The following is a 20878-nucleotide window of genomic DNA, read 5'->3' on the forward strand; positions in this document are numbered from 1 at the left end:
GCATGAATTTAATATGAATATTATATTTCTTATACTGTCTTGCTTTAGTAGTCTTAAAGTGGTAAATGTAAAAAGGACACACTAGATTTTCAAGTTAGCCTCATTCATTGCAATGAGTTATCGTTGTAAAATTTTCTGCTATTGTTTTCAAGTCTGAATGTCTTTGTGAATGGCTCACTATAAAGAACTAGTACTATATGCCCTGGAAAAGGAGGGGGAAGGGGAACGGATACTAATCTTCCATAACTTTTGTTCTTTGAGATATGTGTTGCTCATGTCCATTCCATGGTAGGTGCATGCACGCCACATGCACAGTTGCCAGAGATTTTTCCCTTGGTGATATCTGTAGGACCAGCTCTAGCACCTCCTGGATTTGTGCATGTATGCACCAATATAAGGGGCACTGCTCTCTGCATCCAGCTCAGTTCCTCCTCGATGATAACTCTGACAGTGGGGTAGGAAGGTGGGTCATGATGTGGACATGAGCAACAATAGTTACTCTAAGAACAATAGTTATGAAAGTTTAGTAACCATTCCTTTCATCTTCGAGTGCTTGCTCATATCCATTCCATGCTAGGTGACTCACAAGCAGTACCCTTGGAGTCGGGCTCAGAATTTATGGACATGCTGACTGCAACACTGCTCTTCCAACACTGGCATCGTCACGGGCCTGCTGGGTGATGGCAGAGAGGGATGCGAAGGTATGGACCGATGACCACGTTGTGGCTCTGCAGATGTCCTGGACTGGTACTTGTGTGAGGAACACTGCTGATGAAGCTTGAGCTCTCATGGAAATAGAGGTCATGATCAGGGCTGGCTCCAGCTTTTTTGCTGCCCCAAGCAGCAAAACAGAAAAAAAAGAAGAGAAAAAAAAAAGCCGCAATCAGCAGCACTTCGGCGGCAGCTCTACCGCGCTGCTTCATTCTTCGGCGGCGGGTCCTTCCCTCCAAGAGAGACTGAGGGACCCGTTGCTGAATTGCCGCCAAAGACCCGGATGTGCTGCCCCTTTCCATTGGCCGCCCCAAGCACCGGCTTCCTTCGCTGATCTCTGGAGCCGGCCCTAGCCACGGTGGTTGGTGGTGGAACTTTGAAAGTGGAAGTGGAACTCATAGCAAGCCTGGATACAGGCGGTTATCCAGGATGAGATTCTTTGGGAAGACACTGGCAGCCCTTTCATCCTTTCTGCTACTGCTACAAATAGTTGTGTAGACTTGTAGAAAGGCTTCGTTCTCTCAATATAGAAGGCTAGGGCCCACCTAACATTTACTGTATGGAGCAGAGGCTCCTCAGTGGTCTTGTGATGTTGCTGTATCCTGGTTGTTGTGAAACTGCAACACTATCTTTAATAGGAAGACTGGATGGGGACACAACTGGACCTTGTCCTTGAAGAACACTGTATAAGGGGGTTCTGACATCGGGGCTTTGATCTCAGAGACCCTTCTAGCTGAGGTGATTGCCACCAAGAAGGAGACCTTCCAAGAGAGATGCAGCATAAGATACTAACAGCATAAACGGGCGCAGGTTTGAGTCCTACAGGGGAATTGGATCACAAACCCAAGGGTAGAGTCTTTCCAGGCCCTTAAGAAACCTGACTGTCATCTCATTGGAGAACATGATCTTCCCTACACTGGAGGGTGGGAGGCCAAGATGACTGTTGAGTGAACTTAATAGATGAGAGAGCCAGACCGTAATGGTGGAGCAGATAGTCCAATATAGACTGCAGAGAAGACCGAGATGGAGAAATATTCTGTTCAGAGGCCCAATAAGTGAAATTTTTCCACTTAACCAAGTAGGTGGCCCAGGTGGAAGGCTTTCTGCTACCTAGCAAGACTTGTCAAACCTGTTCCGAGCAGGCCTACTCTTCAGGATTCAGCCATGCAGAAACTATGCTGTCAAGTGCAGGGAGGTGAGGTTTGGGTGAAGCAACAAGTAGTGGTCTTGTGAAATCAAGTCCAGACGATGTGGGAGTATGAGTGGAGATGCACTGAGAGGTCTGGAAACATGTTGAATGAATGCTGGCGTGGCCAAGCCAGAGCTATCAGGATAACCCTCGACTTGTCTTGCTTGATCTTCAGGAGGACCTTGTGAACCGAGGGGAGTGATGGGAAGATGTACAGTAGGTGGTCTGCCCATGACAGCAGGAAGGCATTAGCAATGTAGCTTCTGCTGAGCCTGCGCAGTGAACAGAACTGATGGCATTTCCTGTTCTGTCTGGTGGCAAAAAGAGGCCCCTCCTTCTGGAAGATGACATTTGTGACTTCTGGCTGAAGAGACCACTCATGGTGAGAGGATAAGGACCTACTGAGGTAACTCAACAGTGCGGTCTGGGCTCCCGGGAGATGTGATGCCCCAAGTTGAATGGAGTGTTTCACGCAGGAGCCCGACAGCCGAGGCCTCTTGGCACAAGGCTGAAGATGGAGCTCCTCCTTGATTGTTAATATAAAACATCGAGGCCATATTGTCCATCACTTGTACCACCTTGGGGAAGGAACACCTGGCAAGCCAAGCATACTATGCTAAGCTCCCTGACATTTATATGCAGGGAGAGTTCTTCCTGGGACCAGTGGCAAGTTCTTCCTGAGACTCTCAAGATGGGCTCCCCACCCCAGGTCTGATGCATCTGAAACCAAGGTTACCGATGGATATGGGGCAGCAAGGGATACCCCTTTCATTATGGAGCCCTGATCTCTCCACCAAATCAGAAAAACTAGGATGGGCAGCAGAATCCTGAGTCCAAGTGGCATCTACCCAGGGAGTAGACTGACACCAGTCACATGTGTAGGGGTCTGAGTTGTAGCCAGGCATACTGCATCACATAGGTACATGCTGCCATGTGAACCAATGGTTTGAGCCAAACCTGGGTGGTTGTAAGAGGGTGAGTTGTGACCTGGGAGATCAGGTCCAACATAGTTCGGAATCTGGTCTCAAGTAAATAGGCCTTAGCCTGGGTGGGGTTAAGCACCGCCCCGATGAAATCTATTCTCTGAACTGGGACAAAAGTTGACATTTTCTTGTTTATTAACAGGCCCAGTGCCTGTTAATAAGGTGGCCCATACTATGCCAATGCTGTGCTGGACTTGAGCCTGCGAGTGTTCTTTCATCAGCCAGTTGTCACGGTATGGGAAAACTTGTATGCCTTGACATCTGAGGAAGGCTTCAACCACTGCCATACATTTCATGAAAACCTGTGGGGCTGCTGATAGGCCAAAGGTAAGCACGGTGAAATGGTAGTGGCACTGACCCACCACAAACCTGAGGAATCTCCTGTGTCCATGGGTGATGAAGATGTGGAAATAAGCATCTTTCAAATCTAGTGTGGCGTACCAGTCTCCTGATGGAGGCCAGGGAGACGACGTGGATTCTCAGTATTTTTTAGATATTTGTTGTGGTTACACAGGTCCATAGACCCCTCCTTGGTCTTCAGGATTCGGAAATATTTGAAGTAAAACCTCTTCCCACTCAAGCCTCGAAGAACCTCCTCTATAGCCCCCATATATAGGAGGGCTTGCACTTCCTGGATGAGAAGCTGTTCGAGAAGGGTCTCTGAAGAGGGTTGGGAAAGGGGGTTGAGAGGGAGGGGTGCACAAAACCTGGAGGGTGGGGCTGACTATTACAGTGCTGAGTATCCAACCTTCCGATGTTTTGTAAGACCACACTGGGCAGAAGGGTGACAGGCAGTCCAAAATCAAAAGGGGGATGGATCCAGAGTCGAGACTGGTATGTTGTCTTTGGGCATACATTCAAAAGGCCTGCCTGGCCCCAGCCGGGTATATACATGAGCCCAACTGGGAAGCCGAGGCAGAAACTAGAGGCTGACAATATTTATAGCCCTTTCCCTTTCTTTTGTAGGGCTCCTGCCTGGGAGGCGCTGGGAATCTGGGAGACTGTTGTGGCCTAAAATGCTTCTTGGAGGCTCGGGGTATGCTAACACCCAGGGTGCAACATGTGCCCATGTAGCTTGGAGTTCATTTCTTTGGTGAACACAGAGGTACTCTCAAAGGGGAGGTCCTGGACAGACTGCTTCACTTTGTGAAAGAGGCCCAATGACTGGAGTCGTGAACAGAGCCTAATGGTGACCACTGACGCCATCATTCTGGCTGCTGAGGTGGCCGCATCCAGAGCTGCCTGGAGGGAGATTCTGGCCTCCATCCTCCAGAATGGTCCTGAACTCCTGCCTTGACTCCTGTGGCAGTGAGTCCTTAAATTTGGCCATAGAGTCCCACAGATTAAAATCATATCTTCTCAGCAGAGCCTGCTGGTTAGAGATACGTAACTAGAGGCTGCCCATCAAATAAACCTTTCATCCAAATGGGCTAAGGAAATGCTGGGAAATGTAGTTCTTTCCCTGCTCCAGGGCTGGTTCTATAGGCAGGGAGCTAACCAAGGAACTACAGCTCCCAGGGCCGTCTGTTGGTTCTCAGCTTCCACGCTCAATCCCTGCTAGCTGCCGCCCCTGCAAATGGGCTGCCCCAAGCAGCTGCTTGCTTTGCTGGTGCCTAGAGCCACCCCTGCTTCCTCATCACTATCACCTTCCCCATCATCACCAGTGGCCATCATTCTGGCATCTCCCAAAGACTACATCTCTTTCTCCTACTGCCCCTAGGCTGGGATGCCACTTTTGTAATACGTTACATTGACACTGCTATGCTCGATGCATATTCAGTAGGGGATTTTCCCCCTTTTCCTTATTTGTATTTCCGCACCTTACTAATGTTGGAGTAGCTTTTTCCTATAGGTTAGTATATCAATGATCTTAATTTATTATATGTCAATTTATTACCATCACCCTTTTGTGATTAGGTATCATATTTGTTATTTCTGCCCTGACTGGTTATTTCAGTTCTTTCCAAGTTCCAAGTTGTGGTGTACCTGTTTAAAAGGGTATGAACTTAGGAAAGCCCCTATGGCAATCTGCTTTAATGCATCCTCTATGTTAAAGGTCACAGTCATACATGGATCTTATGCTTTAGCTCATCACCATCTATCTAGCTGAAAGGTCCCAAAAATCTGTATGCTAACCTTGCCTTAGCTCAACATAGAGGATGTGGCCTGCAGGTCTCTTCTGTTACAGCCAAAATATACTCGAATATATGCCTGTTATAATAAAACAATTAATCAAGCCCATAAGAAAATAAGAAACTTATAAGAAAAGATATATAGACAAACAAGCAGGCTAACCTTAGATATATCTCATGTTCCTGCTATGTACATCAGTTGCCAGGATACTTCTGTGGCTGACTCATGTACCTGTGGTCAGAACTTCCCCTGAAACTCTATTTTCAGCTCCCCAAATATTTGGAGTTTTCTATTGGGCCACTTATCTGTGCAAAGTTTATCTGTTTAAAGTGCATAAGCCTCAAGCCTTATGCTAACTTGCTGAAGCTAATATCTTATTGGATACAGGTTTGTGCCTGCAGGTTTCTTGCATTACTGCTGAATATAATGCAAAGCAATAAATATAATAAAGACAGAAAAATCATTGATTTTTTTCCCAAGTTTTACATCATTGACATTGGATACAAAAGGAAAAAGCAGCAGCTCACCTGTTGCATGCATCTGAGATTATATTGCTTTGAGAACCCCATCTTGGGCATTTCCAGTGTTTTAGTGTTTAAAGCCCCAGTGCTGCACAACCACAAGTAACTCTATCCATGTGAATAGACCCTTTGAGTATAGTTACTCATGTACATAGTGTTTACAGGATTGGGTGTCAACGTCCCAATCAATTCTATTCAGCACAAGTAATAGAAAATAATGTTCTTACCTTTTATATATAAAATTATTCTACTCTGAATAAAATTAAACTTATTTTTGCACATATTTGAGTATATTTTTAGGACCAAATCCTGCAAACTGGTACATACAGACAGATTCTTATATTTACTCCAGGATCCACACAACCACAGGCATCTACCCACCATGGATCAGTTTTCCAGGAACATGGCTTTAAACTGCGGGCCAAGTAACAAGTCCTTGATCAGGAAGCTTGATTATACATTTCACATTATGCTGCATGTTAGAGACATTAAGGATGAAACAGTTCACAAATAACTAACACTGACTTGTGGCTTCCAACAGTCCAGGTAGTAGAGTTCCAAAATATTTCAAGTTATTGTTTCTTACCATCTGATCCTACTCCTACTGAACTCCTCTTCAGAAAGCCTCCCATTGATTTAAAAAGGGAAGAAAATAACCCACTAGTTTCCATTGTCATGAAATCTCATATCAGGCCAAGATCACATAAATCCAGATCTTAGAGCTATGCAGGAAGTAAACAAAGAAAGCATATGTTGTTACTGAATTTAGCTGCTGATGCATTTTGCTGAGTTACTGTGCGTAACTATGTTATCAAATCAGGCAGAAAAATGTAGTGCAGTATGGAGTCACTTATCACATATATTCAATCCAGCTGCAGATCCATGAAACCTACCTCCACAAGCCTGCTGGTGTGTTCTTGAAATATAGCAGCATATTCCTTTATTTCCTTTTCTCTTCCATTTTTAGCAGCCTCAATGAGAACTAGAAGTGGAATAGTGGTATCCAAGAAGGAGTCTGAGACATGATCTATAATAGCTTTCCGAAGCTGAAAAATAAAGCATCATCCTCCTATCAGCAGATTGTATTATATTCTGCATTACAGACTACTACAGTAAATATAAAAACTATCACAACTGAATAAGATCAATATACAGTAATTGCAATCTGAACTATAAATTATCAGCACTTCTATTAATTTCTTTGTATCCTATAAAAAGGGCAATATATACATGGAAATTACTAAAGCTACAATTTATCCACTTCAAAGATATCTGTATATAATTTTTAGGGATAATTTTATTATAAAATATATTATTTCACACACACACACACACACAATATTATGGTCCCACTTCAGCAAGCATTTATGCAGGTGCATGAGTCCCATTGAAGTCAATGGAAGCTAAACATGTACTGAAATGTTTTTCTGAATAGGGATGGACTGTTAAATTGGGTCCAATAAAATAAATAATTTATCACTAAAATAAATCTATCCTTGTCTCCTTTGCATTTTCTCTTAAAGATCAGGCTCTAAGAAAGGAGGATATTTTATTTCTGGAAGAGCATACAAGTATAATGATGTTTATTCTCATTTATACCCAATATATTCTACATCACGTATTGTCATAACTGTAAAATTACCCAAATGTTTTCTACCTTGTTGCAAGCCCAACAATATATTTTGATTAGCTAAATTGTATATGGCATGGTAATTATACCAATGAGATCACTGATAAGAACATGTGATAATAGATTAATACAGCAAGGAGAATAATAAACAAGTCTGATGTCCAATTTTCTCCATTTGCATTAATTGTTCTTGAACTTCCATCTTAAATTATTAAACAAGTGTAGCATTCCAGTATAAATTAGTTCTCTTAAATTAGATTTCATATAATCTTATAACTGATGTTTGGGAAATTACTCAGAGGATATTTTCTAGGTTCTAAATCTAAATGAGTTCATTGTAATCATATAATACACTCTAGGAAGTACACAAATCAAAGCATTACATGGAATATAATTAACCTTATCAATTGTATTAAGTTCCCCAGTGCAAAATATGTACTTATTTGTTCTAGCCGGTTTATCAGTACATATAAAAAATGTTGATAGTAATACAGAAGACACTGATTGCAACAGAAAAGAAAAAGCATCTTAAAACTAATATTGAAATGAAAAAAGGCACTAATTGGTTTGCTCCCAAAGGAAAATATTTTAATATAGCATTTTAGTTCCAATGTCCCTGTGTGAAAAAGCTCAGTGTGGGTAAGCACTCCTACGGTTAGGCAGATATGAAAAAACAAAGCCTTTCTGATGTTACTCTCCCTTTATATGGGGAAGCATACCCACAGAGCTAGCAACAGAGGAAATTTGTGCTTGCAAGGCAAACTTTGGATATAGATTAGGGTGACCAGATGTCCCTATTTTATATTGTCCCGATATTTCTATAGGCACCTATTACCCCCCACCCTGTGTCCTGATTTTTCACACTTGCTGTCTGGTCACCCTAATATAGATTCCAACTATTTGGAAAATACCTGTCTATCTAAAGTCCTGATCAGATACATAAAGTCAAAGAAAAGCGTCCCATTGACTTCAATAGACATTGAGTCAGACTGACATTCCTGAAAAATGTTGTTCAAGCCATTTTTGGAACTTTTTGCAATCTATTTGAAACTAGCTCATCACATAATATACATTATACGATCCTAAATCAATGAGATGCTGCACAGACATAATGTCTACACTGCACACTAAGCCCTGGCTCTGATTCAGGTTTTAGCCCAAGCCTCTCTTCCTTCCACACACAAATCAATCTGATCCGGTTCAGGAAGCACTCATGACTCGGGTCCTAGGACGCTGCTACGGTGGGAGGATCAGACCCTAGGCCCTGCTGTGACTTGGGTCTAAGCCCTGTCATTCTGCAGCGTGGATGCTGATCAAGCCACAGACCCCAGTCAGAAGGTCTGCCTAGTGCAGCATGGACACATTAGCATGGCTGTGAATCCTGGGACCAGAAATTCTAAACACAGGTTTACAATGCAGTGGGACTGCTCAAGCATGTGCTTGGGAACACTGAGTCAACAAGCCCAAGTTCCACAGACCTCTGGTGTAGGATACGTCTACACTGCATACTTCTTTTGGTGGCATGTAGTGTACATACTTGGGTTGACCCCAGCATGCGTATAAACAGCAGTGTAGCTGGCAAGACACAGCTTGGGCAAGTAAAAACATGTCTGAAGGGTGTGGGTATGTACCTGAGTACTCACCTACATGGCTCTCTTCTTGCCCAAGCTGTGCCTCCCCATCGCCACTGCTCTTTTTAGCAATGCAGTGTCCCACTGTCTTAGGATGACCAGATAGCAAGTGTGAAAAATCGGGGTGGGGGTGGGAGGTAATAAGCCCCTATATAAGACAAAGTCCCAAATATCAGGACTGTCCCTATAAAATCAGGACATCTGGTCACCCTACACTGTCTCCCCATTGCCAGAGCCTTCTTCCGCCACTTAAAAAGAGTCCGGAAACAAGAAAGGCTTCTGGTGGCTTTCCCCAGAAAGAATCGGGTAGCAGGGAGCTTCTGAAAACTTTCCCTACTGCTTCCCTCCATCAAAGCCTTTCACTGACACATATAACTACATGCCACAGTGTGGATGCAGCCTGCTTTTCACTTTGATTTGTAGCTACCCATATACTACACGCCGCCACAATCAGTGCGTAGTGTAGAGGTAGCCTTGATGTGCAGTGTCAACATGCCCATAGGGGCCCAGCTTATCAGATCCCAATACAGTATTAGAGTCTCCATTTGCACATTCAACACCTACCTACATTTGTTTATTCTCCATTTTAACAACTCAGAAAGGGAGAGTAAGAGTTTCAACAACAAGAGCAAAATACATATAGACCCCTATCCTGCAAAAGCACGTTTGACTTCATTCATGTGGCTAGTGCAATTGAAGTCAGTGGATCTACTCATCTCTTTAAAATTAAGCATGTCTGTATGCCTTTATAGGATTAGGGTCTAAGACATTGCTATTCCAATTAAATACACGCCAATCTACTTTATTATTTTCTTTATGAAGGGAGAGGTCCTGAACTTGCCAAATTTCATTACAATACTAACATAAAAAAGCCACAGCAGCACTGTATCCATGGATGTTGTTTCATTTCCTCTGACAGATTTGTTTTGGATCAGGTAATGGCCAAATCAATCATGTCATCTAAAAATGTGTGTATTACTTAAATTTCACTCATTTTACTGCATTTCACTTGCACTGAACTAATGCATTCAAAGGACAGCCTGATTCTGCACCTATTCAATTCAAAGGCAAATCTCCCACTGACCTCAGCATTGCAGGAGCAAGCCCTTTAGAGCTTGTCAGATAATATTTTAATAGGTGCACAGTTCATGCTATCATGTGATGCTGTACAAGAACACCACAAATGCCACATTGCATACTAAGGCCCCAGTCCCACATAACACAGATCTCTGCATCCATACAGAGTTTCATCAAAGTTCCATTTTAGGAATAGGTACTGTAATAACCCCGTTGACGCATAACATATCTGCGGCATCCAGAAAGTGAAAGCCAGCTTTCTAAACAACATTTTATGTTATCTCGTTGCATAACTCTTCTCTTTAGCTGTTGATTGATTGATTGGCTTAATTAATCTTTCATATATGAAATTTTTAGTTCTTGCTATACTGTGGTTCTGAGGAACTCTTCTGAAATTCAGCAAAATGAAACAGTTACTTTTAAGAGAACAGAGCCACAGCCATGCCTTTTGTTGTGGTGAATAAAAACTATGAAATATTGTTGCTGTGTTTTACTTTTGCTGAGTTATGTATGGTGCTTGGGTTTTAGAAACAGAATTCTTATAGCAACACACAAAGAAAGGAAACAAAATCATGCAAAAACAAGGAAAGGGATAAAAAGGTGAAGAGAAAGGAAGGGAAAAAGACTGAAAGGCAAAGTCCAGAAAAATTATTTTGTGGTGTCTAAAGCAATATCAATTTCTCTTCAACATGATCATAGCAAGCAATTTTTTCTATACTTAAGGGGTCTGTTTCTAACTCTTACCGCCTATGAGGCAGAACCCCATGAACTACATTATAATATTGGCAGAAAAGCAAGCAGGCAGACAAAGAAAAGCAGGCACAACCTTGGTGGTGATTGTTACTGGGACAGTAAACGTATCATATTATACAATGAAAAAGAAAGATGTTGCAGACACCATAAGCAGGAGGCAGAGAAAGGGTGACTTTTGGCAAACTATATTGTTGCTGTTGTTTAAGGTGTAAGGTTTTCCCCTTATGAAGGATTTGGATTTGGTTACTGAAGCATCAGAGGAGGCAAAAAATGAATATATGGAAAAGCATAGTTTATAAAAATCTGTCAGTATACTGTCCTCAGAAGGTAAAGAAGGAATCTCAGCATGTGTGTGTGATGCTATTAGAACCAATGTTGTGATGAGTGTGGAAAACTGCTTTCTCACTTGCAACATTGGCAAAAGACCTGAAATAAACAGAGTAATTATTAGTGAGGGAATCTCTTTTCCCTGTTTCAAAAGGACATTGGCAATGAAATCTGCAGTGTGTGCAGAAAAGCTATCAGTAGATAGGAGAAGGGGACAGACATGGGAACATCTGCCCTAAGATCCCTTCCAGAAAATAACTAAACAATAACCATAGGCAAAACATCTGTGCAAAGCACAACAGATCATCCACAAGTACAACGGGAAAGAGCTGGGATGGGAGTATTAACACTGGCAATATTTCAAGATACATAGCAGGAGACATTGGAATCAGTGTGCCATCATCTCTTCCTTAAAACATATACAGCTCTGCTAGTGAGGGAAGCACTCATCTAGGGTAGACTGCACACAAATAACTAAATGATAAAAGTGCCATAAACATCTATGGCACCATACACATATACACATAATAAACAAAAGCCACAGGAAACATTTAAAAATATTTTAACATGTTTAGAAATTCTTAGAATATACAATTTCAAAATGAGATACACCCACTTTTGAATCCGTCCTTCCCTATCTTTTTTTCACTGAAGTTGGCTTTGTGGGATGGCTCATGATATCCTACCAGCTAGCTGGTGACTGGACCAATGTGTCTATGAAGGACATGTGTGCTGTGTTCTATATCACCTATCACTCATTAAAGCTAGTTTCAAACATAACTGCACTGTGTCACCTCCATAAAATTTTGTGTGAAGTTGAAGCACCAAAGTGATGGAAGCTGTAGAACACTAGAATATTTCATTACTCATGGGACAGAGCACACTATGGCCCTGATCTTGCCAGTTGAGCCATATAGACCAAAAACCAGCTACTGGAGAAGTCATAATTCCATATTTCATTTGGTCTTGTAGAGCCTGAAATACCTTATGAAAACTCCAGAAACAAACCAGAGTAATTATTTGTATCCACTTCACAGAAGCATTGGGAAGCATAATTAATGTTTGTCATGTGCTATAATTGAAAAGAATTATTAAAGCCACATATTGGCACAGGTAGGAATAAAACTCAGGATTTCATGCCTTTCAGCTCAAGCCTTATTCCTCCACTCAATGTGATCACGAGGTATACAGCATCATTAACCTCCTTGTCAAGCAGTTCTTACACAACTCATAAGTATTAATTTTCAAACAAAAATGGCTTTTCAAGATTTGTTTTTGGGCAAAATTCAGCTAGACAAGAATAATATATGTGAAATTTCATCAGTCCTGTACAACATTTCATAAAATTACTGCAAATTTCCAAATGCCATAATAAGCAAATTTCTGAAAAAAATGATGCATTTATATGCATACTTTATATGGATATATGCACCCAGATCCACTTCTGGGGCCTTATTCATAATCTTAGACCTTTGGGGGGGTTACATATTTGTAACAACATTATAAATGCTCTGAATGAGAATTTCTCTTTTTTAAAAAAATTATAACGATATCAAAAGCAGGAAAAATAGTATTTAGATAAATATGATTTCCCATCTTTTTGTCCCAAGTTCTTTACCTGTCTACGAAGGTTTCTTGTCTTCTTGCACATATTATCTATTGCAATATTCAGGGCATTACTCTCTTCTTTCTTGTCAGCCTGAAACAAACATTATAGAAAACAAAATTGTTATGTATACAATTACTATTTAACATATTTTAACAATTTCCCTCTCTGTGTCCCCAATCCAGCAATGCACTTAAGCACTTGGATAACTAAATGTGCTTAAATCCAATTAAGGTCAATGGTACTTAAACATGTGCTTAAGTGTTTTGCTGAATAGAGGTGAGTTTGCATGTGTGCAAACCACCAGCTTACATTTTCAAGCATCAACTGCTAACGTGTCAAAGTGCATTCAATATGATGAATACACACTTTGCTTATATTAAGTGGGAAAATGATTACATAGATATCATATATTTTATACTTTGAATTGTTGTACTATTGCTTTTTCAATGTTGGGATACATTCCAAATGATATTAGAAGCACCACAATGCATGTCCACTTCATTATCACCACACCTATGTAAACATTTTGTTCTATCTTTGCAAGTGGTTTAAAAGGGCCAGACACGATACAGTTTGATTGCTTTTAAGTTGCTATAATCTATAGTATTTTTAATAATTCTATAGAACTACACTGGTGAGTTGCTAAATGTAAAAGATATGCACTGCAAATTCAATTCATATAATCTGTGAAAATTAGAAACGCCTTTCATCTGACAGTACATAATGAAAAAATCATCGGAGCATAGAAGATACGGAAAAAGCCTTGAGATACTTTAGAGGGTACTGTGTGTGTCAGCTTCACACTTTTAGTATAGCAGTATTCTCATTTTTTTTTCCTTCAAACTATTTCTGCTAGTCCAAAGTGGTTGGGTTATTATTAACATTTGAAATTAGTAGTTGATATTTTTACTGTCTTGGCCAACACTTACTCTATATAATTTTACTCCTAGTTTATTTTGTTTAACAATTATGTCATATTATATATTTAAGACAACACATACAGTATGTAAGGGTGCAAGTAGTCTTATGAAATTTATTTCTCTAAAGCAATTTGACATAGTTTACTAATCAAAGGTGTATTGCTCTAGTCCAAAAGAAAGACACATGTATTTTCTCTACTCAATTACTTAAAACATCATGAATACAGACTTCCTACAATATGTGTAATATTTCAAGATACAGGGACAGACTCTGACTGCTGTCAGTGGAGCTACACCAATGTACGCCAGCTGAGATTCTGAACCATAGTATTTGAAATATACCGTTAGCATGTTATCAACTCCATTTTATGTGGACCTAGTTGAAGCTCTATCTCACTCTAAAAAATGGTATGATGCGTTTTCATTAAACTTTCTTAAAAAGAAATTTGTTTCTCTATATTTATATAACCTGATTATAAATCTACATATACCTCTGTATATATATGATAGTCCAACAGTGTATATACATACAAATAGATACATTTTCTATTACAAAAGAAAATCTGCCAATAGAAAAAAAGCACAATGCTTTATCAGTTTGGTACAAAAGAACAGAAATGAGAGGAAGAAAGTTTAGGGAAGCCTATTAGGATCAAGTCCTACTACTTTAAATGTTGTCACTGGATGTTACAAATGCCTTGAAATAACTGTCATATTCTCCTCTGATTGAAAGGAACAATTCTTTTCTTTTTCCAGTATAAATAATCTATATTAGGGCTGTCTTGGACATTTTTCATTATTTCCAGCTATTGCAGCAGCCTCACAATCAAAGTCTATAATCTTCATAAAGAGTGAATGATCAAAGGTAGCTACAATGCCATAAAAGTAATGTAACTAGATGCTAATATCAATACCTGTGTAGGTACCAAAGAAGATAATGATTCCTGTACTGCATTTAGCAATGCCACAATCAGCCCTGGCAGCAAAATTAATCCTTTCCTAACTTCTAGTTTAAAAGAACCAATAAAAACATTTTGGATGGTATTTAGCTCAGCATATATCTATGCATTTGCCAGCTAAAAGGTGAAATAGCACATCAACATATCCTTTAAAGATTTATATAGAGAGGTGATTTTTCTAAGGAGAAAGAATCAATGTCAAGTATTGGGATTTCTGAACTTTTCCAGTAGGATGTAATGTCAGAGGTGGTGAGTAATGATGTAAACTGGCCCCTATGACCACGAGTTCTCTGAGGCAGCTACAGCTAAATATCCTTCTCCATCGAAGAGATGGCATAAAAATATTAAATCTAAAGAAAGTCCTTTATTTGTGAATTTACTGTCAATGGCCAATGTCTGGTAAGCACAGATAACTCTACATAAATTACTCTTCACCTTGATTATTGCACGGCTAAACAAATTATAAAATGCAGCTTCTGATTAACTTTATTTAGGTAACATGCATGGATATGTTCAGACTAATAGATCATCGTTCTGCAGTAGAAGAAAATTCCATTACTGCTAGGATAAATCCTTTATTTAAAAGTGTGACTTCTCACGTTACACTGTATTTCAAAACTAGGTGCTAATACTATTACAGTATGTGGGAGACACAAAGGTGAATGTAGGAAAAGCCTTAAATATAAGGGCCCTTGTACAATGATAACTGCCCTTTAACAACCCCAATTCATCCCCAGAGTAGGCGCTTCCTAGGCACTAAATGAAGTGGGCATTCACCCACGAAAGCTCATGCTGCAAAACATCTGTTAGTCTATAAGGTGCCACAGGATTCTTTGCTGCTTTTACAGAGGTCTTATGTTAAAAAAAAAAAAGGATCATGTAATTAATTAAAGGCTGTATCATAATGCATGTGTACAAGAGCTCCAAACTAACATTGTATGGGCAATATTCATTCTGACATTTTCTTAATTGGAAGTACTTGACTTCACAGACTTTTCACAGAATCACAACAATGTAGGGCAGGAAGAGACCTACAGAGGTCATCTAGTCCATTCCCTCACACCTATGCAAGACCAAGTATACCTAGACCATCCCTGACAGGTGTTTGTCTAAACTGTTGTTAAAACCCTCCAGTGACAGGAATTCCACAATCTCCCTTAGTAACTTGTTCCTATCCTTGTAGTTAGGAAAAACTTTCTAATATCGAACCTAAATGACCCTTACTAAAGATTGAGCTGAGTACTTCTTGTCTTACCTTCAGTGGACATGGAGACCAACTGATCAAAAATATTAAGAGCTGTTATAAAGAGGACAGTGAACACTTATCAGGTACTCCCTTCACTCTTCTTTTCTCAAACCTAAACATACCCAACATTTTTAACCTTTCTTCAGAAATCATGTTTTCTAAATCTTTGTTTTTGTTCTCCTCTAAACTTCCCCCAATTTGTCAACATTTCTTAACATTTGTTACCTAAAACTGGACACAGTACTCTAGCTGATATATCACCAGTACTAAGTAGAATGGAACAATTATCTCTTGGGTCTTACCTATGACACTCCTGTTAATAAATTCCAAAATACTAGCCTTTTCTGCAACTGACTCATGTTATTGACTTATATTAAATCTGTGACCCACTATATCTCCCAGTTCCTTTTCTGCAGTACTGCTACCTAGCCAGTTATTCCCCATTATGCATTTGTGCATTTGATTTTTCATTCCTAAGTATATGTCTTTCTTGATTTCATCTTATTGATTTCTGAACAATTCTTCCTTTTGAATTCTAATCCTGTCCTCTAAAGTGCTTGCAATCCCTCCCAGTTTGCAGTCAGCAACAAATCTTATAAGCATACTCTCCACTGCATTACTGAAATCCTTTTTAATACTTAACTTTGTATTTCCTAATTGTGTGTGTCTTAGTTTACTGATGAGAGCAGCCTTAACTAACGTTAAATGAACTTTTTGCTGGTGAATTTCCCTTTTTTTTTTTTTAAATAGGCAGAATGTTTTTCCCTTACGTGTTTGGCAAGAGCTCACCTGAGCCTGATGCTACATGGAGCAGGTTCACCAGAGGTTTACAAAATAACAAATTCACACTGAACTCAAAGTAGCCACTGGGCATTAAAGTCCTTAATATAAGCAATAGTTCTCTACAGAGATTGAAAGCAAATATTTTCAAGGTTAGGCCCCTGACCAGGCCAGATAACTTGATTAGTTCAATGAAAGTCTTCGTTCCCTATCCTGGCTTCACTCAGAATTGGCCCCCAATAGAAGCAGCTAGCCATTTCTATTTGGCCTGCTGGTCTCTGTCTGCTTCTGGCCTTTATAGGTGCTGGAGGGCCAGTTCTTGCTGGTTCTGCCTGCAGCTGATCACAGGAGGCCTCACTAGGCAATACTTAAAGTCTGAACTTGCTGTTCTTTCCTTCTCACGGGATATCTTCCTGGGGGGAAGGTGCAACAAGGCAGTGTGGTCTCTGATGGGGGCAGCAAATGCCTGGTACACCCTGTTATAGTGCTGTTTACAGACCAATGTTGTCTTCAAAGTATATTTTATTGCCACTGTTATCTTTGTGAAGCTCCATATTTCACCACTCGATGCCATGTTGACCAATGTATTGAAAATATTTAAATTATACTGTAGTCAAACAAAACATGTTTAATGAAACTCTAGTTTTACTGCAAACTGGAAACTACTTTTCTGAAACTGTGTAACAGAAAATTGAGTAGTGACTCAGCTATATTCCTTGCTTTTTTGAAAAGCTAAATATTCACAAAAGCCACAGCCCAACTTTGTAAGAAGCAAATAAACAAATATCATTGAAAATGAGCTGGAATTTTCATGTAACCCTTTTTAAAAAAAGAAAAGTAACAATTACCGTTAAAAAAGAAATGGTGCAAGTTACCACAGTACAAAGTCAGAGGAACACAGCAGGCCCCTAGCCAAAGCCAGCCTGCTTTCCCTAAAGTCCCTCCAGGGACCCTTCTTTGTAATAATGTACCAGGTGTCTGAGGTAAATCAGTTATCAAAGGCAGCTGTTGTCATGACAACCAGGACAAGTTACTCCCCCTAATACAAAGGAACTAGAGGGGAAGGAGTGATGAGTGGTTATGTCTGTCGTCACAATGTTACTGCTCATGCAGAAGCCGGGGACAGAAAATGGACATTCCATGGCAAAAAATAGGTTTTACCAGTTTTCCCATCCATAAAAAAATGTATTTAAGCATCTTGACTTAGTATCATATAAGAACTATGTGGCAGAAGCAGGGATGGTGTCCAATTCTCTAGAGTAGCATCTTTTCTCTCCCTGCAATCCCCTGGCTCATTCCCTGAACACCTTCCAACTTCTGCAACAAATGAGGCAGCAGTCCTAGAGACAATAGCCTCTTTTACTACCCAATCCTGATTCATCCCAAGGGTAGGTTCATCCTGTGCACTGAATGAGAAAGGATTCCTGTGGAAAACATAATATGTAAGCATGCAATTAAAGGCTGTGTCATAATGTATAACAACAAGGAGGCTGAATTAAGGTTGCATAGAATTAATATTCTCTCCTAATGGAACAACCGATAGCAATAGTAGGTTGGCACCAAGGCATGGGGCATTTGAGCTTATCAAAGAGAAGATCACCAGATTTTTTTTTAACATGGGCAAAAATCATATTTTCCCCTAGCCTCATTCTCAGAAATGTCTGAAACATTTTGGCTGAAATTTTCCACAAAAATTCAGGTTGAAGCAGACACCAAACATTAAAAAAAAATCTGCCTAAATGGTTAGTTTGGCAACATTTGTGGCATCTGAAAATGGGGCTTCTAATGGGAAGTGTAGGTCAACCTTAATAATAAGTGATGCTACCAGCCCCACCTATAATATTATAATTCACAATAAAGGCCAGATCCTCAGTTGATGTAAACTGGCATAACCTCAATGATTTCAGTGGAGTTATGACAGTTTATACCTGCTGAGGATTTAGCCTTGAATAAGCATAAAAGTTCCTTCTGTACTCAATTGTAGTAAAATATATATTTGATATAAAATCTGGAAAGACCCAAGCACAGAACTCCTGTGGATTCTTCAGTGGCTAAATGCCAAGAAGGTACCATGAGTGGAGGGTGATTATTAAGGTATTTCTATGTTGTTTTTCTACATTATTATAACTGTAATATAAACAATGTTAATGATAGCAATTCTACAAGATTAATACTGCATTAAGTTAAAGAGAATGTAAACTAATCAAACTATTTATTGAGATGAGGCTTTTAAATTTAGTTTGCTGATATTTCTACCACTTCTTACACAACAGTCACAGTAATCTGCCTTCTGCCTTTCTTCTGAGCACTGATGTGTTTTGCAATTTAGGAGATTTAAAAAGAAGATTTAGCTAGAGTTGTTTTAGAAAGGAAATGATATAGCCTTTTCAAGTGTTGAGGTTAACAGATATCTGATAACTATCATAAGGATACAATTATCCACAGATGATATAACAGTGCACATGGCTGTAATTAGTATTCACCATGCTAATCAATGAACAATGCCCCTTTAAGCCATGATCAGGAATTCAGTTGCAGCAGAGAGTTGAGAAGTGCTCTCTCTAATGGACCTATAATAAATGAAATAGCTCTACTGGCCAAATCAAATGGAATGAGAGGGATTAGTTGTGCAGTGATGTTCAGTTTTCCAACATACTGATACAAAATACATTGTCTATTTCAAATACAACTGAAAATGGTTCATGTTCACTGAGAAATATATATGTTCACAAATATACAACCAATCTTTTTCACAATTAACCTCACATATTCAAGAACAAGTTAGATAAGACATTATCAGAAATGATTTGGTTAATAGCCTGCAGAGGACAAGGGAGCAAACTCAATTTGGTTCATAACATGGGAGTTCTGATTGGTAGAACTGGAGGCTGTGCACTTTAAATACAAGATCAAAATATTTTGGATTTTGCCTAATTGATTCCTAAACAAATGTATTCCATACATTAGTACAGCAATAACCTGTCTGTGAAATTCCACCCTCTCCATCTGACATGGCCTCAAGCTACAACATTTGGATTAGGGTCCAGATTTCAAATACCAGAGGTAGTCAGAATTAGTTTTAGTTCAACCCATTGTAAAGATAACAGTCACTTACAAACTTCAGATCTGGGTTCATATTTAGGACAATCCTGATGTTGGAGGATGTTCAGAAATGGGGTTTTGGTTCAGGGTCATCTTTGCTCAGTCCAATGTTTCCATGTTAGCCTAACATTTGTTAACCTAAGCTTTGTCTGCACTTAGGGCACCATGTAGGGTACGCACACTGCACACCCCTGTAGCACAGGTGTAAATAGCAGTGTAGATAGTGAGCACTTCTTAGGTGAGTAAAGACATGCGAAAACATTAGGGTATATACCCTGCATGGCTCTACACACCCAAGCAGTACTTTCCACAGCTACACTGCTACTTTTAACAGTGCAATCCCACTGCCTCTCTGCTGCCAGAACCTTTCCCCACTGCTGGGAAGGAAGGGCGGCAGAAGGGAAAGGTTCTGGCAGCTCCCCGCTGCTGGAGTCTTTCCACACCACAGGGAGCTGCTAGAGAGCCTTTCTGCACTGTAGGGAGCTACACATATCCTATGCATTGCTGCCAATGTAGACAAGGCTTTAGTGTATTGATCTTGCAATGTCCTTTGGTTAAGGACACTATAGTGTTCAACCCCCATAAATCTCTTAGGCCTGGTCTACACTAGGACTTTAAATCGAATTTAGCAGTGTTAATTCGAACTAACCGCTCAACCGTCCACACCAGGAAGCCATTTAATTCGAACTAGAGGGCTCTTTAGTTCGAATTTGGTACTCCACCCCGACAGGTGGAGTAACGCTAAATTCGACATGGCTAGTTCGAATTAGGCTAGGTGTGGATGGAAATCGAACTTAGTAGCTCCGGGAGCTATCCCACAGTGCACCACTCTGTTGACGCTCTGGACAGCAGTCCGAGCTTCGATGCTCTGACCAGCCACACAGGAAACGACCCGGGAAAATTTGAATTCCTTTTCCTTTCTGGACAGTTAGAATCTCATTTTGTGGTTGGACATCGGGGCGAGCTCAGCAGCACCGGCAGCAATGCAGAGCTCTCCAGCAGAGGAGTTCATGTAATCTCTGAATAGAAAGAGGGACCCGGTATAGACTGACCGGGAACTCTTCGATCTGATCGGTGTGGGGGGCGAGTAGTCTGTGCTTTCGGAGCTGCGCTCCAACAAACGGAATGCAAAGACCTACGAGAAGGTCTCCAAAGCCATGATACAGACAGAGGATACAGCCGTCATGCAACGCAGTGCCACGTGAAAATCAAGGACCCCAGACAAGCCTACCAAAAAATCAAAGCGGCCAACGGATGCTACGGAGCCTGCCACCACTGCCCCACCAGTGACCATGGACTCTGATGAT

The 20878-nt window shown here is 40.3% G+C and overlaps 1 protein-coding gene across 2 annotated transcripts in view; it reads right to left on the reverse strand.

The window, feature by feature from the left end:
• The window catches only part of CTNNA3 (catenin alpha 3), a 967088-nt gene that overhangs the window by 431437 nt on the left and 514773 nt on the right, over positions 1-20878 (reverse strand). For both annotated transcript variants that reach the window (XM_045025624.1, XM_045025625.1), the window contains 2 exons: positions 12574-12654; positions 6431-6583 (listed from right to left, as the gene is read on the reverse strand). In XM_045025624.1, the coding sequence (XP_044881559.1) occupies positions 6431-6583; positions 12574-12654 (234 nt within the window). The remainder of the gene's footprint in view (positions 1-6430; positions 6584-12573; positions 12655-20878) is intronic.

Source organism: Mauremys mutica, chromosome 7 (assembly GCF_020497125.1).
Source record: "Mauremys mutica isolate MM-2020 ecotype Southern chromosome 7, ASM2049712v1, whole genome shotgun sequence".
Classification (NCBI taxonomy): domain Eukaryota; kingdom Metazoa; phylum Chordata; order Testudines; family Geoemydidae; genus Mauremys; species Mauremys mutica.